The sequence below is a fragment of the Ruditapes philippinarum genome, unplaced genomic scaffold (genome assembly GCF_026571515.1).
Source record: "Ruditapes philippinarum isolate M1 unplaced genomic scaffold, ASM2657151v2 ctg3232_1_1_1_1, whole genome shotgun sequence".
Lineage (NCBI taxonomy): Eukaryota > Metazoa > Mollusca > Bivalvia > Venerida > Veneridae > Ruditapes > Ruditapes philippinarum.
The window spans coordinates 34,248-53,841 of NW_026860860.1; the positions used below are offsets into that span (position 1 = coordinate 34,248).

General features: G+C 31.5%; 1 protein-coding gene across 1 annotated transcript; it reads left to right on the forward strand.

Annotated features, from left to right (window-relative positions):
• The first annotated feature begins 12,787 nt into the window (after positions 1-12,787).
• On the forward strand, positions 12,788-19,421 carry LOC132713603 (uncharacterized). The gene is made up of 4 exons (XM_060696246.1): positions 12,788-12,981; positions 14,574-14,672; positions 15,258-15,432; positions 16,035-19,421. The coding sequence occupies exons 1-4, from the start codon at positions 12,797-12,799 to the stop codon at positions 16,260-16,262; spliced, it is 687 nt and encodes a 228-aa protein (XP_060552229.1). The 5' UTR covers positions 12,788-12,796; the 3' UTR covers positions 16,263-19,421.
• The last annotated feature ends 173 nt before the right edge of the window (positions 19,422-19,594 follow it).

Genomic DNA, 19,594 nt, shown 5'->3' on the forward strand with positions numbered 1-19,594 from the left:
ATGGATTGAAACATTTTTGATAAATTTGTTAGTAATTTTAAATAGTCATGTGTTTATAGAATTAATAAGGATTAATCTATATCTTTTCTTTGTTTTAAGTGGCAATCATCTTGAATTATTAGATCTTTATTTTTGTTGATATAGATTAAAACAGTGCTCGCTTACTATTTTAATAGCACAGAGTCATTAAGGTTATTTTTCATATTTTTTGTTATAACATTTTTAACAACTTTCAACATGTTTAAATCTTCTACTCAAAAAAAAATTCTATCTTGTTTAAGATATCAAATTTCTTATCTTGAAGCGATTCACGTTTAAGTTAATATGAGTTTCACTGAAAAGTTTCGCAATCTGTTTATATTTAAATCCTTTTATAACTAAAATAAAATCGCTAAGGAACGTCCAAAATAACAATATTGACAATGTTGAAAGACGCTATTTTTCCTTTTCATTTTAATCTCTTTTGAATAAAAATAACTTTTATAACTTTTTTGTTTGTTTTTGGTTTTTCTACGCCACATCGACACAGTATAGGTCATATCGCGACGTTCCAGCTTTACGTATAGGATATCGACCGAGTACGAGGTCTTTCTGTTTAGGAAAGACCTGGTCACGAATTTCATGTGACACCGAGAGCGCGTAGCGCTCGAGGTGTTTTATGAAATTCGTGACCAGGTCTTTTCCTAAACAGAAAGATCGATGTACGAGGCCGATATCCAACTTACACACCGTAAAACTATATTGGCTTGAGCAATCATTTGATGTAATGCACAAATATCATTATTAACACAGCGCATATACAGGTAAGCTTTATCAATGTTCTGCTTAAATACATATTTTGTATTTAACTTTGCTTTTCCCTTTAAAATAATAATCAAAAAAAGCTCATTGTGCAATATGCCAATGAAAAAGTGAATAGGACTGTAATGGAAGGTATGTTAAGAATGCATAATTATATTGATATTATTTCGTATCAGACATCGCGGAATCTAGGACTTTTGCCCCCGGACAGTTGCACCCCCTCGGACATTTGCCTCTTTTATTTTGCTGTTGCGACTTATCACTTGTCAGAGGTAATCTCGTGTATAGATTTTTTTGTATGTCAATGGAAATATTATAGTTATTTTTTTTTTGGACGCTATTTTGATTTTCACAAATCTGCGCGAGATTGTTTGAGTATTTAAAGCAACACGCCTCAAGATTCATGTAAATTTTATGAAAAATTGGAAATGTATATAAAATATTGTAAGGTGAACAAATTAAGTACTTTAAATATTGCAGTCGGCACTTACAATCCAAGAAAATAACCAAAATGTCGTCAACATATGCAAAAGTAGCCCTTACTGCGTTAGCTACTCAGTAGAAATATGGTAATAAAATACTGCAAAACCATTCGTAAACCGCACATTACATGAAAAATATAACTTGGACCTTGAATGTTTTTACCTTTCTAAAAATTGTATTACTTTTTTCTCAATATTGATTTTCTTAAAATATTTTCGCTCATCTGGAGGCGTCCAGCTTTAAGGCGATGAATTTTGGTAGCAAACAATTCTACAATTAAATATTTTAACGTTTTTAAAACAGGGGGGATGCCCGACACTTCCAAATATATGAGGGGCAAATGACAGCCACTGCAAAGAGGGGGACCCTTCAGAGGTGGCAACTGTCCGAAGGGTAATGTCCGAATATCCAGCAGACCACGAAAGACTTACATAATGTATATTGTTGGCAAGTGTGAGATACGTGAACCGAAACGATATTTTATATAGCAGATTATATAGTGTTCTAGAATAAAATATGACTGTTCATCATAACATTTTTAGTACTAAATCACTAATAACTTTATTGACATTTCTTTTTCAAGAATTTTTAATGATATCCGAATAATACATTTCTATCGTTTCTATCGATATTTGAAATAATAATAGATGTGCCCATTGTAGACCAATCCACATTAAGTACTTGTACATGCATGTCACTATAAGCAAGGTTTGGATTCTATCAATACAAATTTCCTTTAACGTTGTTGTGAAGCATTCTTTGAAACTAAGCCCTGGCTTTGAAAGTTTTCAGGGGAAATCAGTTTTGATTTTTCTCCGGTTTAATAGAAAAACAGAATAAAGCCTAACTCAAAGAAAGAGGGCGGGGGTTAACGGGGATTTAACAATCTGATTGATCCCGCGGGTGGGAATGCTACCAGAGATTTTTCTATTAAATGTGGGTAGCTGCGGTTTCTAATGCAAAGCGTATATGTAATGGTGAAAAGTTGTGAAATGGACATATTTTTGGTATATTTTTTCGATATGGTTTTTTGGTACAATTTTATGTACTGTGAATTACATTGTTATGGATTAGGTGATTTAAAATCGTAATAAGTATGCTTTGATTACTGCTATAGTTTCATATGAACTTGAAGCGCCCTTTTTGATATATTGTGAACTTAATGACCGAAGAACCAGTTAGATATGCGGTTCAATTAATGTTAAATGTGTCCTAACTTTGATATGCTATCCATTATTTTTATTCAAAGATTTAATATAGGGATGCTGGATAAATTGCTAAGTGCATTCAATAAACATTATCTTGTTTAAAAATTGTATCCCGAATTTGTAAGACAGGAACATTATGACAATCATTTACATTTGAATTCATTGTTTTATTGCGTTTCATGTTTTCTTTGTCTGCGCATTTTTCACGTGTTTTTCATGACCGGGTCTGTCTAACTAGAACAGACCTGTGTACGTGCAAAAGATAGACCTCATAACGGACTTTCTTTTGTTTAAACAGGTATATCCGAAAAATATAGACCTGTCACAAACAATAGAGGAGGTGTGTAATGGTGGAGGAAGACCTCAGGTGCCCTTTCGTGCATTATTTCAGGCACTAAAGGGCACCTGAGCAGAACTACCGACGTTCCGTTAGCTAGCTGGATAGCTTCCTCACATGAAAGAATCCAAAGTCCCTGTCGGGATTCGAATCCACAGCGGTGAGGGGCAAGTGGTTTGAAGTCAACGACCTTAACCACTCGGCCACGGACAACATTTATAACATTTTATCGAAAATATATTTTGTGCAAATAAACTTGTTATGATATCAGTGTTTTGTTTATGAACTTCGTTCAGATGTAGATTGAAAAAAAGAGTCTGTTGAAATATTCATAATAGGTATGTAAATTCATATTGTAGCCACGTAATCGATTTTAACGAACGGGATATTTCCACTACTAGCAGACTTCTCAAACAAGGCTTTCGGTTTCATAAAATACGATTTTTAACAAAATTTTACAGTCGTAATGTTGCCCTTTCTGATTGAGGAGCTACCTTTTATAATTGAAGCAAAAACTAATCTTTCCTGTTGACGTATACTGTCCGGGCTCCTTGCCCGTTAAAGCTGTTAAAATGTCATCTCTGTCCCTGTCGCCCTGATCCCTTCATTCTGTTGTAGGTATTTTTTGATAGAATTTTCATCTTTAACTATCTTGTCGGTTAATAGAATTATTTATAATGGAATCCCGTTTGTGAATTTCCTGTGTGCCCAGTCCTATTTTGTGCCCTGCATGGCCCCTTGCCGATGGTCCTGTGTTGAGAAATGCGTTTATTGTATGCCGTCAGTACCTTTTTGATACTTTTTTATAATTTAATTATATTTCATTTTAATAAGGTGAAAATTATAATATGTTTGTTCTACGTAAGGAGAAATAGAGAATTGTAAACAAGAATTAAATAGAGAGCTTATGACATTTTTTGTTTCGTTATGTGTGTTTGTTTGTTCACGAATTAAACTATAACTGACTAAGATTTGAATTAATTCGATGACCGATATTACTCATTAATAAGTTATTACCTATTTAAAGCTACATTAAATGAATTTCTTAAAAAAAAGAAATAGCGACATTTCATTAGTAAATTTGGTTACATATCGACTCCAGATCTTATTATGGTGTCAAGACAACCAAAATGAGTTTTATAAGCATAAACATCTGCGACCTCATTGTGGCGAAATCGGAATTTGCATGAGAAACTCCGCCTTCGGATCATCCGTACATCAATATTAAATCAACAAACATGATGTATAGGATATCGACCGAGTACGAGGTCTTTCTGTTTAGGAAAGACCTGGTCACGAATTGCATGTGACACCGGGAGCGCGTATTTGATGAGATTTACAACAATACTGTTAAAAAGGTTAATAAAACAGTAGAATGCTTGGTTATTAGACCGACGGCAAAATATCTTTACATATTTATTTAATGTATCTTTAAGCATGAAATACACATTTGAAATAATCTGATTACGAACTCATTGTAATAATCATTTAGGATTTTTAATAACTCTCCCATCCTATCATAATTTATCAAAATTTTGTTCACGTAATACGCAATATATAATCGTATGACTTATTTGCTCAATTCTAAATGCATAGAACAAGAACTATATTTTGTTAACGTCAATTCATATTGTCGCTAACAATATGCAAAATTTATTATTTTGGACGAAGGCCATTTAAATCAGTTTGACTTTCTGTCCCGTATTTTACAGGGAAAAACTGAATATAAGAGGACTTTTCATTGGTCATTTTTAAGTTACAAACTGAAAACTGGGAATCAAGTGTAAAGTTCTTGCCAATTACGAATCAGATTTTAAGGTAAAATTTACAGAATAGTTCTTTCCATTATAAAATACAAGAAAAGCATTGATGCAAAGCATCAAAGGGCGTCCATGCAAGAAATGCAGCAAGTGAAGATGAACTAGTAGACATCTTATGGCCAGATATTCGTATAAACTTTTCAGTGGTTAATTGGTTTTTACCAGCATTGTATAATATTTATGAATGGGCGGACGAAAGACATTGTTCATCATGAAATTTGGTAGGCATGCTAGAGAATAGAATTTTTTTCCACAGGAACTTTAAATTCTATAAATTTTAACGATAATATCTAAAATATACAGGTCTATTATATTCAAAGTGCAAACTAGTTGTTTGAATATGTTTCATTTTTCATATTTCATTTCCTGCAAACTTCTCCAGTTCGTTATTTATAACTATAGCGCTACACGAATGACCGTTTCGTTAAACTAAAACTACTTTTTAAATAGATTTTCGGACTTTCACAATGTTAAGGTCATCATTCTATTTATAGGTACAGCAATACACAATAACTACAAAATGATTTATAAAAAACACCGAAGAGCGCGATTAATTGACGGATATGATAATTTCATTTATATATGTTTGCATTGCGAAATTCTCCAGTTCGCTATTCATTGTTCGCGACATTTCATTTTTTATAATCAAACACATTCATACCAATCGGAATGATCGGCTATTATGACCGACGAAAAGGCCCGAAAAGTTGCTGCCACCCTTTCACAAAATCTTATTTCATTCCATAAGGGGCGTCGCGCTTCGGCGCGGACGCAAAAATATAAAGGATAGTCCTTAAATAAAATGTATAGGATAGTTCTTTAACTGACTGGATAAATTGCTGAGATATTAAATATCTGTTTAACCATACTTCCTTCAACAAAAATTTTTACATCGTACATTTTTTTTTACATTAAAATTTACCTAAGGTAGTATACCCCTACTGCTTTATCTCCACTTTGAACTTTGAAAAGTATTCAGTTAGGCGTGGGGCGTGGGTTCAAACCCCAAAAAGGGGTATTTGTTTCTTTCTCATTTTTTTTCTTTTTAACATTATTTATGTATCTCTCAGATCCCCTGTGGAAAGAAAGAAGTGTTTAATTTTGATACAAGATATGATACCAGCTATGTTTTTAAAGGTTAATGAAATAAAAACTACCCGTAAAGGTTCGAAGTACTCTCTGTTGTGATTAAAATGCACAAAATAATTTTAGAAATGATAACTGAAATTTTCAATTGTTATGTAGGAATCCAACATATGGTACATAACCATATGGTTATTTTCCGACAAATGAACTTTTCATTCTGTTTGATGGTATGGGTCACATATATGGGTATATGTATTTGCTGATTCTATCGAGGCAGTTCAATTGTTAATTGTTTAAAGTACTGGTGTAAATTGTTGACTATGTCAGATCATAGATACAATGTTACAAAATGTTAAAGTCCCTAGATCGATCGAAATTGATGGGCATCTTAACTAAAATCACTACTTCATACTTAATCAATGGTTTTGGATATGTATGGATTGCACAAGATATTGGAAATATAGACATATTTATTTAAGCTTTTCGTCAAAGAATGAAAGATTGTGTTGAACAAAAATGGCGTAATGATATAAATATTACGTTCCGTTGTTACCATTATAAATCTTTAAGTGAACATTACTGTGATATTCAAAATATATGATTACTCTTGCAAGCTTCGAAACTATATTCCTGTCATAAATTAACGATTGAAATGGAAAGACAAAATAATATACAACTTCATGAAAGAATAAGTTTATTTTGTTTTAACCAAAATAATGTATCTGCTATTAATTGTGATTTTCATTCCTTTTGCAAAGTATAATGACATTCGAACTAGTTCTCTCTATAATTGTTATTCACATGATGAACACACAAAATGACGAAACATTTTTTTAATTATCGTTGTTTGTATTTCACTTGTTGAAAAATACCAACTCTTGACTAATTTCATTTTAATCTTATGTACATTTAATGCAACTACATTCAATACATGTTTACATATACTATTATATCTATATTTATATTGATGTGTATTTTTGGCCGTATACCTTTATTTATTTAATTAAAGTTGAGTAAAGTTGAGTGCAATAGGAAAACATTTTTCATATTGATGATATTTTAGATTATTAAAAGTTCCCTCATTTCTGAAAAAAGCCCTTCTAATAGCAAAGGTTTAGTTCACAACTCATGAACCAGATTGTAAATTTTATTAAATTTTGCATGCAGGTGACGTTTAAGACATATAACTGTCCTATGTTGTCAATTTTACAGTTCTTTACAGTGCTCATACTGTGATATTCAAAGAAATATATCAATATGTTACCTCTCGGTTTTTAACTCCCTTCAAGGGCAATTCTTCATGATTGATGATAAATATTGCCTTAATTGTATGGAAAGACAGGGCTACATCATTTTTATTACATATTTTATTAGATATGTCTCTAGTAGAAAATTAGAAGTTCTAATTCTACGGCACTTGTTTATCGCATCGCCATTGATGCTATCGCATAAGACATTTACATACTCGTACATCAGTACAAAAGCGCAACATTTCGGCCCTTTTTGCCAAACGTTGTGAAGGGATCTTAAGCTTGAGCACAATATAAAGAATATACACAACGAATATACAATGGCTATTTGGTCTAAACTTAGCTGCATTTACAAATTAAAATTTAAACATGGATGCAAGTGATAATTAAATGCTAGGGTTTGTTAAATTGAGTTATTTCGTTCCACCGTACAAAAGATGTCATTTAAGTAAAAAATATTAAAGTGTTATGTTCATTTATATGACCCAACAAGTTAGAGCATACTCTGGAAGGATCGGTTCGTGCATACGTATTTGCACGTCCGTCAGTACGTACGTAGTTTTTTCTATATCCGACCAATAACTTGACAAGAAATAAGCCTTGATTGTTCTTACTTTAAAGGGTCATTGTCTATGACAAGTAGATGACCATCGATTGATTATGGTTGATCAAACATCAGGCCATGATGGCTTTGGCGCCGATTGATTTTGAGGTAAATGGGACAAATATTACTTATATATACTTCTTAATCGTTGCCCCTCATACGTCTGTCCACCTTTAAACAAAAAAAGCAAAGATCGATAGCTGAACATAAACAGTTATAATATCACTAACAATATACAGAGATGTTTATAAAATTACAAACAAAACACTTTGTTCTGAATAAAACCACTGGCATGAAGTATATGATTTACAATTTACATGTACATACAACACAATTGAGTAGCTTCCATTCGAAATGTTAAAACGGTTCATTTTACACTGCTTTTTTTACAATTTCTTATTACAAGCTTAACTGTATTTTCGATCATTATTCCAGTTATTTTTATAATGATCAATACGCTCTCTCCTTGTCATTGAAATACCTGTTTCACCGTGTAAACATTTTACCCACAGGTAATCATACATGTAATACTGTCAATATAATTTTTTGTTACGATCTAAATGCAACAGAGAAAATAACGCAGCAACAAATTTTACAATTTTTGATTAAAGAAAAACAGTTAATTACAATATTATAGAAAAATATGAAAGTAAAGTTTCACTCACAATTATCCACGATTCATATTTAACAAATGTCCTAAAGTTTATCTCGCAGTTCGAAATTGTCCACAACTCAGATTTAATCAATTACCAATGTCTAATATGATGTCCAAAAAAAAACACTTCCCACACAGAGTAACAGAATCTAAACTAATATATTCCTATTTCACGATATCATAAGTAAAATGGCACACAATACAGTATGGACGATACTGGAAATTGTAAACTACCGTCCACGCCCACTGCTACTGGCTTAAGCAGAATTTAACATTTAAACATGAAAAGAGTGAAACTGTGATCATACGGCGGTTATCATGAAACATTTAATGATTCTCCATGAAAAGCGGCGTATGGTCCTCTAGTAAATAAAACATGCGTGTGCCTTAAGCGAGAAAACAATGGGCGGAACTAAACAAAATGGAATTTTTAAAGGGAATCAGAGGTTATGAAGCCCGCATATCATAGATAAGACGTACTTCAAAAGACAAAAAACAACAACATAAAATGGGGAATTTAAAGCTTAGAATACATATGAATATATCTTTTTAAGTAGTCAACCGATATATTGGAAGGAACTTATTCAAAAAGTTCTGACTCTGCATTTACTCGGTAAAATTTATTTCGAATATCTATCACAAACCTGTGTTACATCATTGCATTCAAGGGTTAATGTTTGGCAGTGAAATATTCATTCCAGGCTCTACAAAAGCTGTATTGCAATTACGAGGCTTTAAAAACATTTTGAATAAAACAATTACTCAGTTTATCTAAAACATGGAAGTAGGCATGTGCATAATATAGAATCCAAGCGACGCATCGACTTCCTCTTTTTATACTATTCATTTAAATAACATGTATGAAGCTTATTATTTGTCTAAACAGGATGTAATTAATAAGTTATTTACAAGTTGGTCAAGACGTATTTTTACCCATGGATACATATGGAAGATGAACTCTAAATGATGATTCCCTTTTAATATTACAATTGATTGAAATTTACAATGGTGTCAGTATAACGTTAACCACGGGATACTGGGAACAGGTTATCTTTTACATAATATGAGTATATTAAAGGATGATTATACACGTTCTTTCTGCCACAACCATATTGAAGCTATGAAACATTTAATAACACTTGAATAATGCAGCATTCAATTTAGTTTTGTTGGGAAAGTATACTGACTCTTTATCAATGCAATTTAAAGAATCCATTTCCAAGCGTTCAATTTTTTTCAAATTTATGATGTCGCTCTTCTTTTGAGAACTCATTATTTAATAAAAAAAAAGAACACACACAAAAAAAAACAATTTAAGGGGCAAATATGTCTCTTTGCTACCTCATCAAGACTTATGTTATATGATCTTTATTTAGGCTTGATCTACTTGGTACTGCACCATCTGCCTTGTTTGTTTCTTTTTTCTTTATGATCTCTGGCCATGTTTTCCTTCCTTATGATATTAATGCAAAAAGTATTCATGACAAGAGTAACAACTCTTAATCGAACATCACATTAAAATAGTTGTTTCCCTTTAGCAGATGAAAATTTTGTCAAAATAAGTATGTTCATGAAGTTCTATGATAGTGTTATTTAATATCTACTGAAATAGATTATTTTAATCATATTTTAAAAATGGGTCTGGCATTAATATCGTTTTACAATAGTTGTAAGATACTATTGAATTACTTTCAGGATCTTAAAAGATATTTGTGTTCCTCTTTAAATATATATCTCTATCTCTCTATTTTTATAGAATGTATATACATTAATGTTTTGTATTGTCAAAACAAAATGAAATGAACATGATTTATATGAAAAATAAGATCAACAAGGAAGGGGGGCATTTAAATGAACGCATTCTCCAACACAGGACCTCCGGCAAGGAACCAAGCAGGACACCATACAGAAACGGCCAAATCACGTAGATGTTTCTTTTGGGTATTGACTGTATTTTGAAAATATTGTACATTACGTGTCTAATGAGTAATTTGCATATTAAAATTTTATTTATGTAACATTTCATGATTACACCATTCAAATGAAAATCTATGATATGAGAGATGACTTCGATTTCGGTTAAGTAAATTATCTACAGTTAGATAGCGATGTATCACATTCAAAATTGTATGTGGTATATGTATCTTTGATTAATTCGACCGGCTTTGAAACAATTTTAACGAACAGAATATTTTCATTACTAGCAAGTTTCTCAAACATACCTATCGCTTCCATAAATACCTAACATAAGGTAATATTTGCCATATTTTTATTTGCAGTAATGAAAAATACGTATATAAAATTGAAATATTGAGTTAATGTCAGTAAGTGATAAAAGTATAGTAAAGGGGTGTTTGTTTTTGCATTTTTTTTCTGAGCTAGCTATGAATTTGCTTGATACAGAATATTAATAATGATTTAATTTTTCAAAACTTATGTAAGCAAGAAATATACAACTGAAATAATCTGATTACAACCTCATTGTACTGATTTAGGAATCTCAATCACAACATATTATAATTTATCACACTTTTGTGCACGCAATATATCGTATGTTTTATTTGCATTTTTTCTATTCAATAGGACCACATTTTGTAAACGTTCTACCTTTAAATAGGCTATTCAACATTGTCACTTACAATATGCAAAAACATTTTTCTTTTAAACGTAAACATAACTACTTCTCCTCGGGAGATATTTACAATACGGCCTTTATATAAACTGATTTAATAATATCTGATGCAAGGATCTTTAATTTATACACCCTTATTCATGGATTCAAATATCTGCAAAAAACACAGAGTGACATATTGTGATTTTCTTATGTTATTTCTCGGTTGTTACCTTCTTTCATGTGCAATTTTTTTATGTTTTACGATAGATAAATATTACCTTAGATATATGTAAGGACATATTTACATAATTTTGATAACATATTTTATTGAATGTTTCTAGTAGTAAGTTTAAAGTTTATTATTGAGTTCTAAATCTACGTACGCTACTCGGTTATCGCGCTGCCACATATGACTAAAATAGACACAACGGGCATACAATGGTTATTCGGTCTATCCTGCTAGATTCCCTGCCGGTAGTCCTCTGTTGGAGGATGCGTTCATTGAATGTCTCCCTTCCTTGACCTTGTTTTTCATATCATGTCTGAAACGAAAAATGATTTAGCTTACTTGATAGCGTCATTGTCCGTGACAAGTACATAATCACCTAAGGTTAATGGTTAATTACATCATTGTCTTGACCTGTTAAAGATCCTGTTACTCAATTATTTTATGGTTTTATATCCAAATTATATTGCTCAAATTAGGATTGTAAGTTCCAAAAAAGCATTATTTGTAAAGATATTGCCGAATTTCAATTTTCATTTTAATTAAAAGAGGTAATAAGAAATTTATTTTCTATAATGTCTAAGACAATTTATTCAATGAGAAATGAATGCATATATTTAAATGATTACATATATAGTGTGGACAAATGTTTGCAGTACATATTTTACATATTCTTAGATGTTTGAAAATTGTTTTAGAAGCATATATACATATATAAAATTTCACTTAAAGGGACTCTACTGAGGTTTAAAAGCCTAAAAACATAGCATTTGAATTTCTTACATAAATGAGCTGGGGCACATTAACAGAAAAATATGCAAAAATACTTAAGAAATATACTTTAAAATAAATTGTATTTTTATGCTTTTCTTTTGAGTGAAAAGCGTTAATAATAAACGCTTTCACTTTGGGTCATATTTTACAATTTCAATTATTATTCTGGAAAAATGATCTGAAATTTTGCACAAAGATTAATGGTCTAAACCTACATCAAATGGTACATTTATCTGGAAAAATATTTTCAGTCCAAACATGTCACAAAAACTCAGTTGAGACCCTTTTAGTGTGGTATCAACCTGAAATACAACGAACAGGATCTGTAAGCTTTTCCGACCACTCCTAATTGTAGGTTTTAGCCTACAGTGTGAGGATTGATCGTGACCCGATTGATTTTTAGGTAATTTGGCCAGATATTTTTTTATCGATCATGCTTAATCGTTGGCTAATTTCCTTTCCCCTAACACGTCTGTCCAGATTTAAACAAAATAAAACCAAATATTGATAACTTAACATAAACAATTGCAGATATAATATCAGATACAATATATAGAACATGTTTATAAAATTTATGGTATGACAAACACTGTTTTTAAATAAAACCAGTAGCATGAAATAAAAGATTTAAAATTAACATGTACATACAGAAAATTGAATAGTTTTCATTCAAAAAGTACAAAAGGTTCATTTTACTGTGCTTTATACATTAAATTTCGTTATACAATGTTGACTGTATTTTAATATAAGTCATGAAATCATTCCTCTAAATCTTTTTTTACAATCTACTTATCATTGAAATACCTGTTTCACCGTGTAAATAATAAACCACGGGTGATCATGCACGTAATATCAATACTGTCAATATAATTTTATATATAGTTTTATCTTCGCCGATCGTCATTATCTTTGTGGCGTGTTACAACAGGAAGGAAGTAATGGAGAATTTATGGTGGATTTTTGTTTTTGTTTTCTTTGCTGTTATAATTGCTGCTGTTTTTCGATCCATCGAACAGGTTTTAGCACAAATTCCATCCGGTAAACACAATAAAAAGGTTAAGAAAAATACTGTGAAACAATCAAAGGAAACAGATGAAGATTCAACATTGACAACGCGTGAAAAGTGAGTTTCATATCCAATGTTTATTTTTTATATAACGGAAAACGATTTCTTAACTTATAATTTACAGATATAGTTATAATCTAAGTAATACTTAAGTTGATTTTTCTTTACATATTGTTCAACACTAGAGTAATATGTGTCATTTCGTTGATACCTATATATCGAAAAAAGGGTAAAGTATGGTTGCGTGTAAGACACACGTTCTCAAATTTAAGGTCACTTGGAAGTCATAGGTCATATACTGTCTGGCTTATAATTTCAAAATTGCTCAATTAAATCTATTTACAGTAATTGGTTTTATTTGATTTATGCGACAAATTTGACTACATTACCCTTGATATTTGAAAAAGTGCTGGTTTTAAATTTCAACGAATAGTATTTGCATTCGTGATCGAAAGTAAACTGTATTAATGTGTGGTTGTGGATGGGGTAAGACTTATTCATTAAGTTGTTTTCAGTTATTGCTAATCTCCGCATACCGTAATAAGGAGATACTATTGTTTTGAAATAAAATAAGAGGTACAAAACAGTACATGTCAAACCGAAAGTAGAATGTGTCTATATAATATAGATATACATCTATGTCTCTGATAATTATTTGCCTTCGTCAGAAGAAGATACATAAATTGGTAAATGTCCTGCGTACGACTTGTGTGAACATGATAAAAACCATTGGTTCATTACAGCCCCCAGCTTATGATTACGCAATTGGCAAGTCTCAACATAAGTGTAGCTCCTTGTAAAACTGTAGTTCTTTTTTAAATAGATAAATAACGAAAATGCTTAAACATGTTAGTGTCTACTATTTCCATTGCTCATCTTCATATCTGTGTTTTCAAGTTTTCTGGTCATTTGGGTTCATTGACTAAAATATTATGATGTTGACGATACATGCTGCTATGACTTAAGGAGTCGTAATTTATTTTACACTTTCTTTTATATCAAATTAAAATAGTATCTACATATTTAAAAAGTTTCAACATATTTATAAACTTAATTTGTTTTCAAAATTTTCAGATATTGAATTTTGTGGTAAAGTATAGTAAAATGATATTTGTTATGTCGAATATGATCACAATCAAGTCACTACCAATTTTAAAGCGGCAATCAATAGCGTATATGTTACAGATTTAATGTTTTTAAATAATATTAATGATTGTATCACATGTAACCCGTCAAAATTTATGTCTGTAAAGAGTGCTAAAAATGTGGTTTAACGTTGTGTGAAAATAATGTCTATCATTATCAACAATAAACGGAAACAAATGCCTAACTGCAATTTTAAATCTTACTTTAGATATCATTTTAAGTGTGTAGTCAAGCGATAGTTAATGAAGGGTAGTGGTTTCGTTTTTTTTAACTTATATATAAACTTAATCCCACTCTCGGCAATTTCCCTTATTATTTATGTAATGCTGTTAACTACAACCCACAAAGTGTTCAAAAGTAAATGATACCGATTTGCCTTTATTTATTGTACTTCACATGTTTATCTTCTAAGTGTATTTGTTGACTCCTTTTCTTTTGTTTTTAATCATGTCAAAACCTCCATTCGTTCTAATTGTTTCTTCTTTTATATTTTTATTGTCAAGATCGTTAGATGCGAGTTTAGTCAAGAAAAGGAAACAAATCGGGACGTCTTTCAGGGAAACTTTGCAGTCGGCACACGAAATGAATGTATCACTATCAAGGTATATAATTTTGTGTATTTAACAACGATTTGTCTCAAATTAAGATTTATCAATGACAGATTTCTTGAATGATGTTATAAGAATTTCTTGTTCATATGCATGCTTGTGTGAATATTCATTATTATTTCATGTAATATACATAAAGAAAGTATCAATTTGAATATAAAAAGAAATAACTGATATGTGCCTTTTGGTGAATTGTAATCTTTTTTATAAGTAAGTCGCCAGAAGACCAATCGTTCAAAGCAATACTTAAACTGTCACCTTTTAACAACAAGCACAACTCGGAAATTCTAAACAATGTGTTATAAGATTTGAATTCCAGACAGAAAAATAGACATAAGACGAAAGGTTAACAAAAAGAATACTAAATGCCCTATGTGGGCCACCCACTTTAAAAAGATTATATTAAGTAAACAACTAAAAAAACTTCATGAACTACGACTTAAGATTTTTATTTTAGCATTTATCGGTTAAAGAAAATAGTGTATCGTGGAGCTATATGTCGCAAAGGCTGCAGATTTTGACAATAAACTAAGTACCTTATATAATTATTTAATAATTTAATGTTTATCTTATCTTCAGCGAGTGTTATTCAGAAGATGAAACGACAGAAGCCCACAAAGACGAAACGAATGAAGTTCAAGGTCGTATTGAAAATAAATCCCTGTCAGATGAAATGACAGGAACCTACAAAGACGAAACGAATGAAGTTCAAGGTCGTTTTGAAAATAAATTCCTGTCAGGTCTTAAATATGACGTAAGTTTAAACTTCACAATACTATCGACTGCTCGAAATTAACCCGTCGTTACACTTAACAAGAACATGATGAAGCGATACTAAGAGGTAGATTTATGGAGCTTAAAATTTAAAAAACTGCTTATTTCTGCGAAATCTCAAATAATTGGTAAAGAGTAATTTGTAGTTTATTATTTTTTTCTTACCTTAAACTATGTCAATTATTAAAACTAGCCTATTGTTAACGAATTTTAAATTCATATATCAAATAAATATAGGATGGAAATATTTAATGACATTTTATAAAATCTATAAAATCTTATATTCTGACCAAGGATAAAATTGTAAGACATATACTTATGGTAAAAATAAGATTGTCTGACGAATTGAATTTATCATTATCTGCCTTTAAAATGACTTGAAATATTATTCAATTTAATTGATAAATTATTCGGCATAATGTTTTGGTGACCCCAATTTCTTCCGCTTTAAAAAATTCTGGTATAAAACCTTAAGATTATCCAAAGTATTATAAATTACTATTTGAATAATTTCATTCCGCTTGTGTATATAAATAGAACGTTCAAATACGCTTTTAACGCAAGGTATGCACTTTTTCATAGAAATGCCGTTCATATTTTGACAAAGATGGCCTGAAGAAAGAGATGGAAAAAGCGGGAGTCTTGCATGGTCTAAACAATTACATCAAGAATTCTTTTGAAAAATGGGCTGACATGGAATTAAATGTTGCTGTCACAGGCAATTCTGGTGGTGGAAAATCCAGTCTCATCAATGCTCTTAGAAAGTTAAAAACCTTCGCACGAAGGGGCGGCTGCTGTTGGTGTTTGTGACTCAACAACAAAAGGTATGAAATACATCTATCCTGAAAATCCAAGGGTAGCTCTCTGGGAACTACCTGGCATGGAAACACAAAGCCTCACAAAAGAGAAATATTTCAATGACATGAATTTTCCTAGATTTGACGTGGTTATAATTGTTACAGCTGGGCGATTCCAAGAAAATGATATATGGTTGGGAAAAGAGTTGCGTACCATACGCAAAAATATTATTTTTGTTCGAACAAAAATTGACATTGACATTGCGAACATTAAACGGGCGTATCCAGACATATTCAATGAAACTGAATGCCTAGATAAAATAAGAAATAATTTATCAGAAAACATTCGCCTTGGGGGAATACCAGATTTTGTTAGTAATGTGTTTTTGGTCAGCTCTCCCGAAAGAGAAGTGTACGATTTTAGTAATTTCGATCAGGAATTTAAATATTTATTGAGCATCAATGCAAGCGTCATCAAAGCTTTACTACATGAACAAGTTCAAAGACAAATAAAGAAAGACCAAGAATCGTGCAAGAATAAATTCAAAGGTTTCATTGGTTTCCTTTACGGTTGGTCTTTGACATTTAACTTTGACTCTCAATTACTTGATGCATACCGGAAAAAGTTTTGCATCGATGAAAGTTCCCTAGAGCTGATAGCAAATGAATTGAACGCCACAAAAAGCGAATTAAGAATGTATCTGACATCTTACCAAAAACATCATTTAAACGTTGGGATAATCGACAAAGGAAAATGTTTGAAAATGTGTGCTGAAATGGCAAAAGACGAAAGATGTTTAGCAAATCGTCGTCTTAACTTACTTGCAAAACAACTAAAACCGATTTAAAAGTGGCTCTAATAAATATTTTTTTAAGTTATAGACTTCATTATGGTCAATACAACACAACTATATAATTTGTCTGAAGTTTCAAGCTTCACAAATAATAAAAATGACATTTGCGAGTTACATGGCTAGAATAACTTCAAATTCAATATTTCAATGGTGACATAATAACAGTATCCAAGAACATTGCAAAGCAAACTTTCAGGGCCACGACAGGACATGTTTTCCAGGTTTTTTTGTTTCTTCGAGATATAACAACGGTGATGCAATCAAAATGTAGCGAAAATGAAACGAAGTATACAAATTGACGGTTTTATCTCTGTTGTTAGTCGTTTTTATCATAAAATGAGACACACTTTAAGACTATCAGTGGTGTTGTTCTGACCAGATTTAAAACTGTGCTACATATGAGCATTTTTTTCAAAGACAAGCAACACCTTCGAAAAACCGAAAATGTGCCAATCAAGAAGATCTATCGTGTACGCAGCAGAAATACAGATATGTGTCCATTTACATCTTAATTCTAAAATTCTAATCGAGAAAATATTTCCAGAAGTAAAGAAACTTTTTCAGTGCTTGATTGGAAAATATTATCGTTTGAAACATTTTTAGATTAGTATGTATGTAAAACATCTTATTTTCGTTAAAAATGGCTTTGACATAATTTCGTGTAAGACAGACATAGAACGTTTTTGAAAATGAATTTTATTAGTCTTTAACACAAAGAAGTGGTGTTCCGTTTCTTGCAGAGTTTATAGTTTTATACGTTAAAAGTGCTAGTGAATTAAATTACAAACTCTAGATAAGCTGCGTATTTGCGTAAATACGCAATGAAATCGCCCCATGATATACAGTATGTATTTTCTTATATATAACTGTGTTGTGAACTATCAAAAGCATTTTGTAATGTAAGAATATCGATCAAAGTAAGCCAATTGTAATGAATACGGGTGCAATAATTTAACTATTGTAGTTTGGAATGGATAAACATGGAATTCGCGTCATTTTTGTCCTTGTGTAATTGCTAAATCTCGTAAAATATTTCTTTAATCGAAATACTTTTATTTTTATATTCAATACAATCTTACGGTAACCGAGACATAAAATATTTAATGTAAATTTATCTTCCACTGACTGTTATGAAAATATCTCATTGTAGTTCCTCTGGACACAAAGTACTCAGAAGCGAGATTTTGTGATGTCAGTATATCCGTCGTTCATCGTCATCATTTCTTTCGATAAACAACTTCTTCCTAACCATTTGATAGATTTGGACTCAATTTCACAATAATGATTTGTAGGCAGCCCTCTGCGAATATTGTAAATTGTCTTCTCACTTGCTCAAAAATAATTTACTAAAAGAAAAACTTAAATTTGCCCTTTCTAGAAACGAAATATCTATCCATTTCTTAGGAGTAATGTGCCTTTAAAGTAAGCAATTTCTAATTTCTTAGATTAATTCTTCAATGTGTTCTTAACAAATATCAAACAAATTTTATACGTCCGTTTGAAAGAACGGGTCGTTTTAATTTCCCCTTGGCGGGCGGGCGGCCGGGTGGTCGGCGTCCAAATTTTGTCCGGAGCATATCTCCTACACCCATTGAGGAATTTAAAGGAAAAATCCATAGAAATGTTTATTACTATATGAAAGAGTGTTGCGCACACAAACCAAGTCTCTAGGTCAAAGGTCAAGGTCACACGGAGAGGTCATTGAAAAACGATTGTCCGGAGCAAAACTATATGCTTAGAGAGATTTCAATATAACTTGGCACAAATGTTCACTATGGTAAGCAGGAGTGTTGCGTGCAAAATGTAAGTCCCTTCTGCCAAGGTCAAGGTCACACATAGTGATCAAAGTTCAGATTAAAATATGAAAATGTGTATTTTGACCATTAAGTCATCATTTATTGAGGGATTGGAACATAAATGGTCATTATCATGACTATTGGTGCGAAACATGTAATTTAGGTTAATATATGCAAGGTCAAGGTCACTAAAGGTGATAAAATGAAGAGTTTGTCCAAAGCATATCTCCTACACATATGGAGAGATTCTAATGAAACTTTATTGAAATGTTCACCATTATAAAAAGCAGTGTCACTCGCATAAACCAGGGGGCCGTTTTATCAACGCTCTACGACACGTCGTAGACTAGTTTTTGTCGCAGACATGTCGCAGAACGTTAAAACCGTTTTATTAACGTTTGTCGTAGCCTACGACGTCGTAGAAAATGTCGCAGCTCTACGACAGGGTTGGGGCTGTCGTACGACGTTTCTGTGACGTCAAAACTGGCGATCACTGTTTACATGTAAACATGCTCAGCACATTATTTTTATTAAATAACTTTTTCAGAATAAAAAAAAAAACATATTTCAATTGTTTTTGTTTTCTTTTAATGTCAAACGCTTATATAAGGGCTTTATACATGCTCTCAAAGTATAGAAAGAAACAGAATATACAAATCTTATACCTTATAAAAATGTCTAAAATATCGTTCATT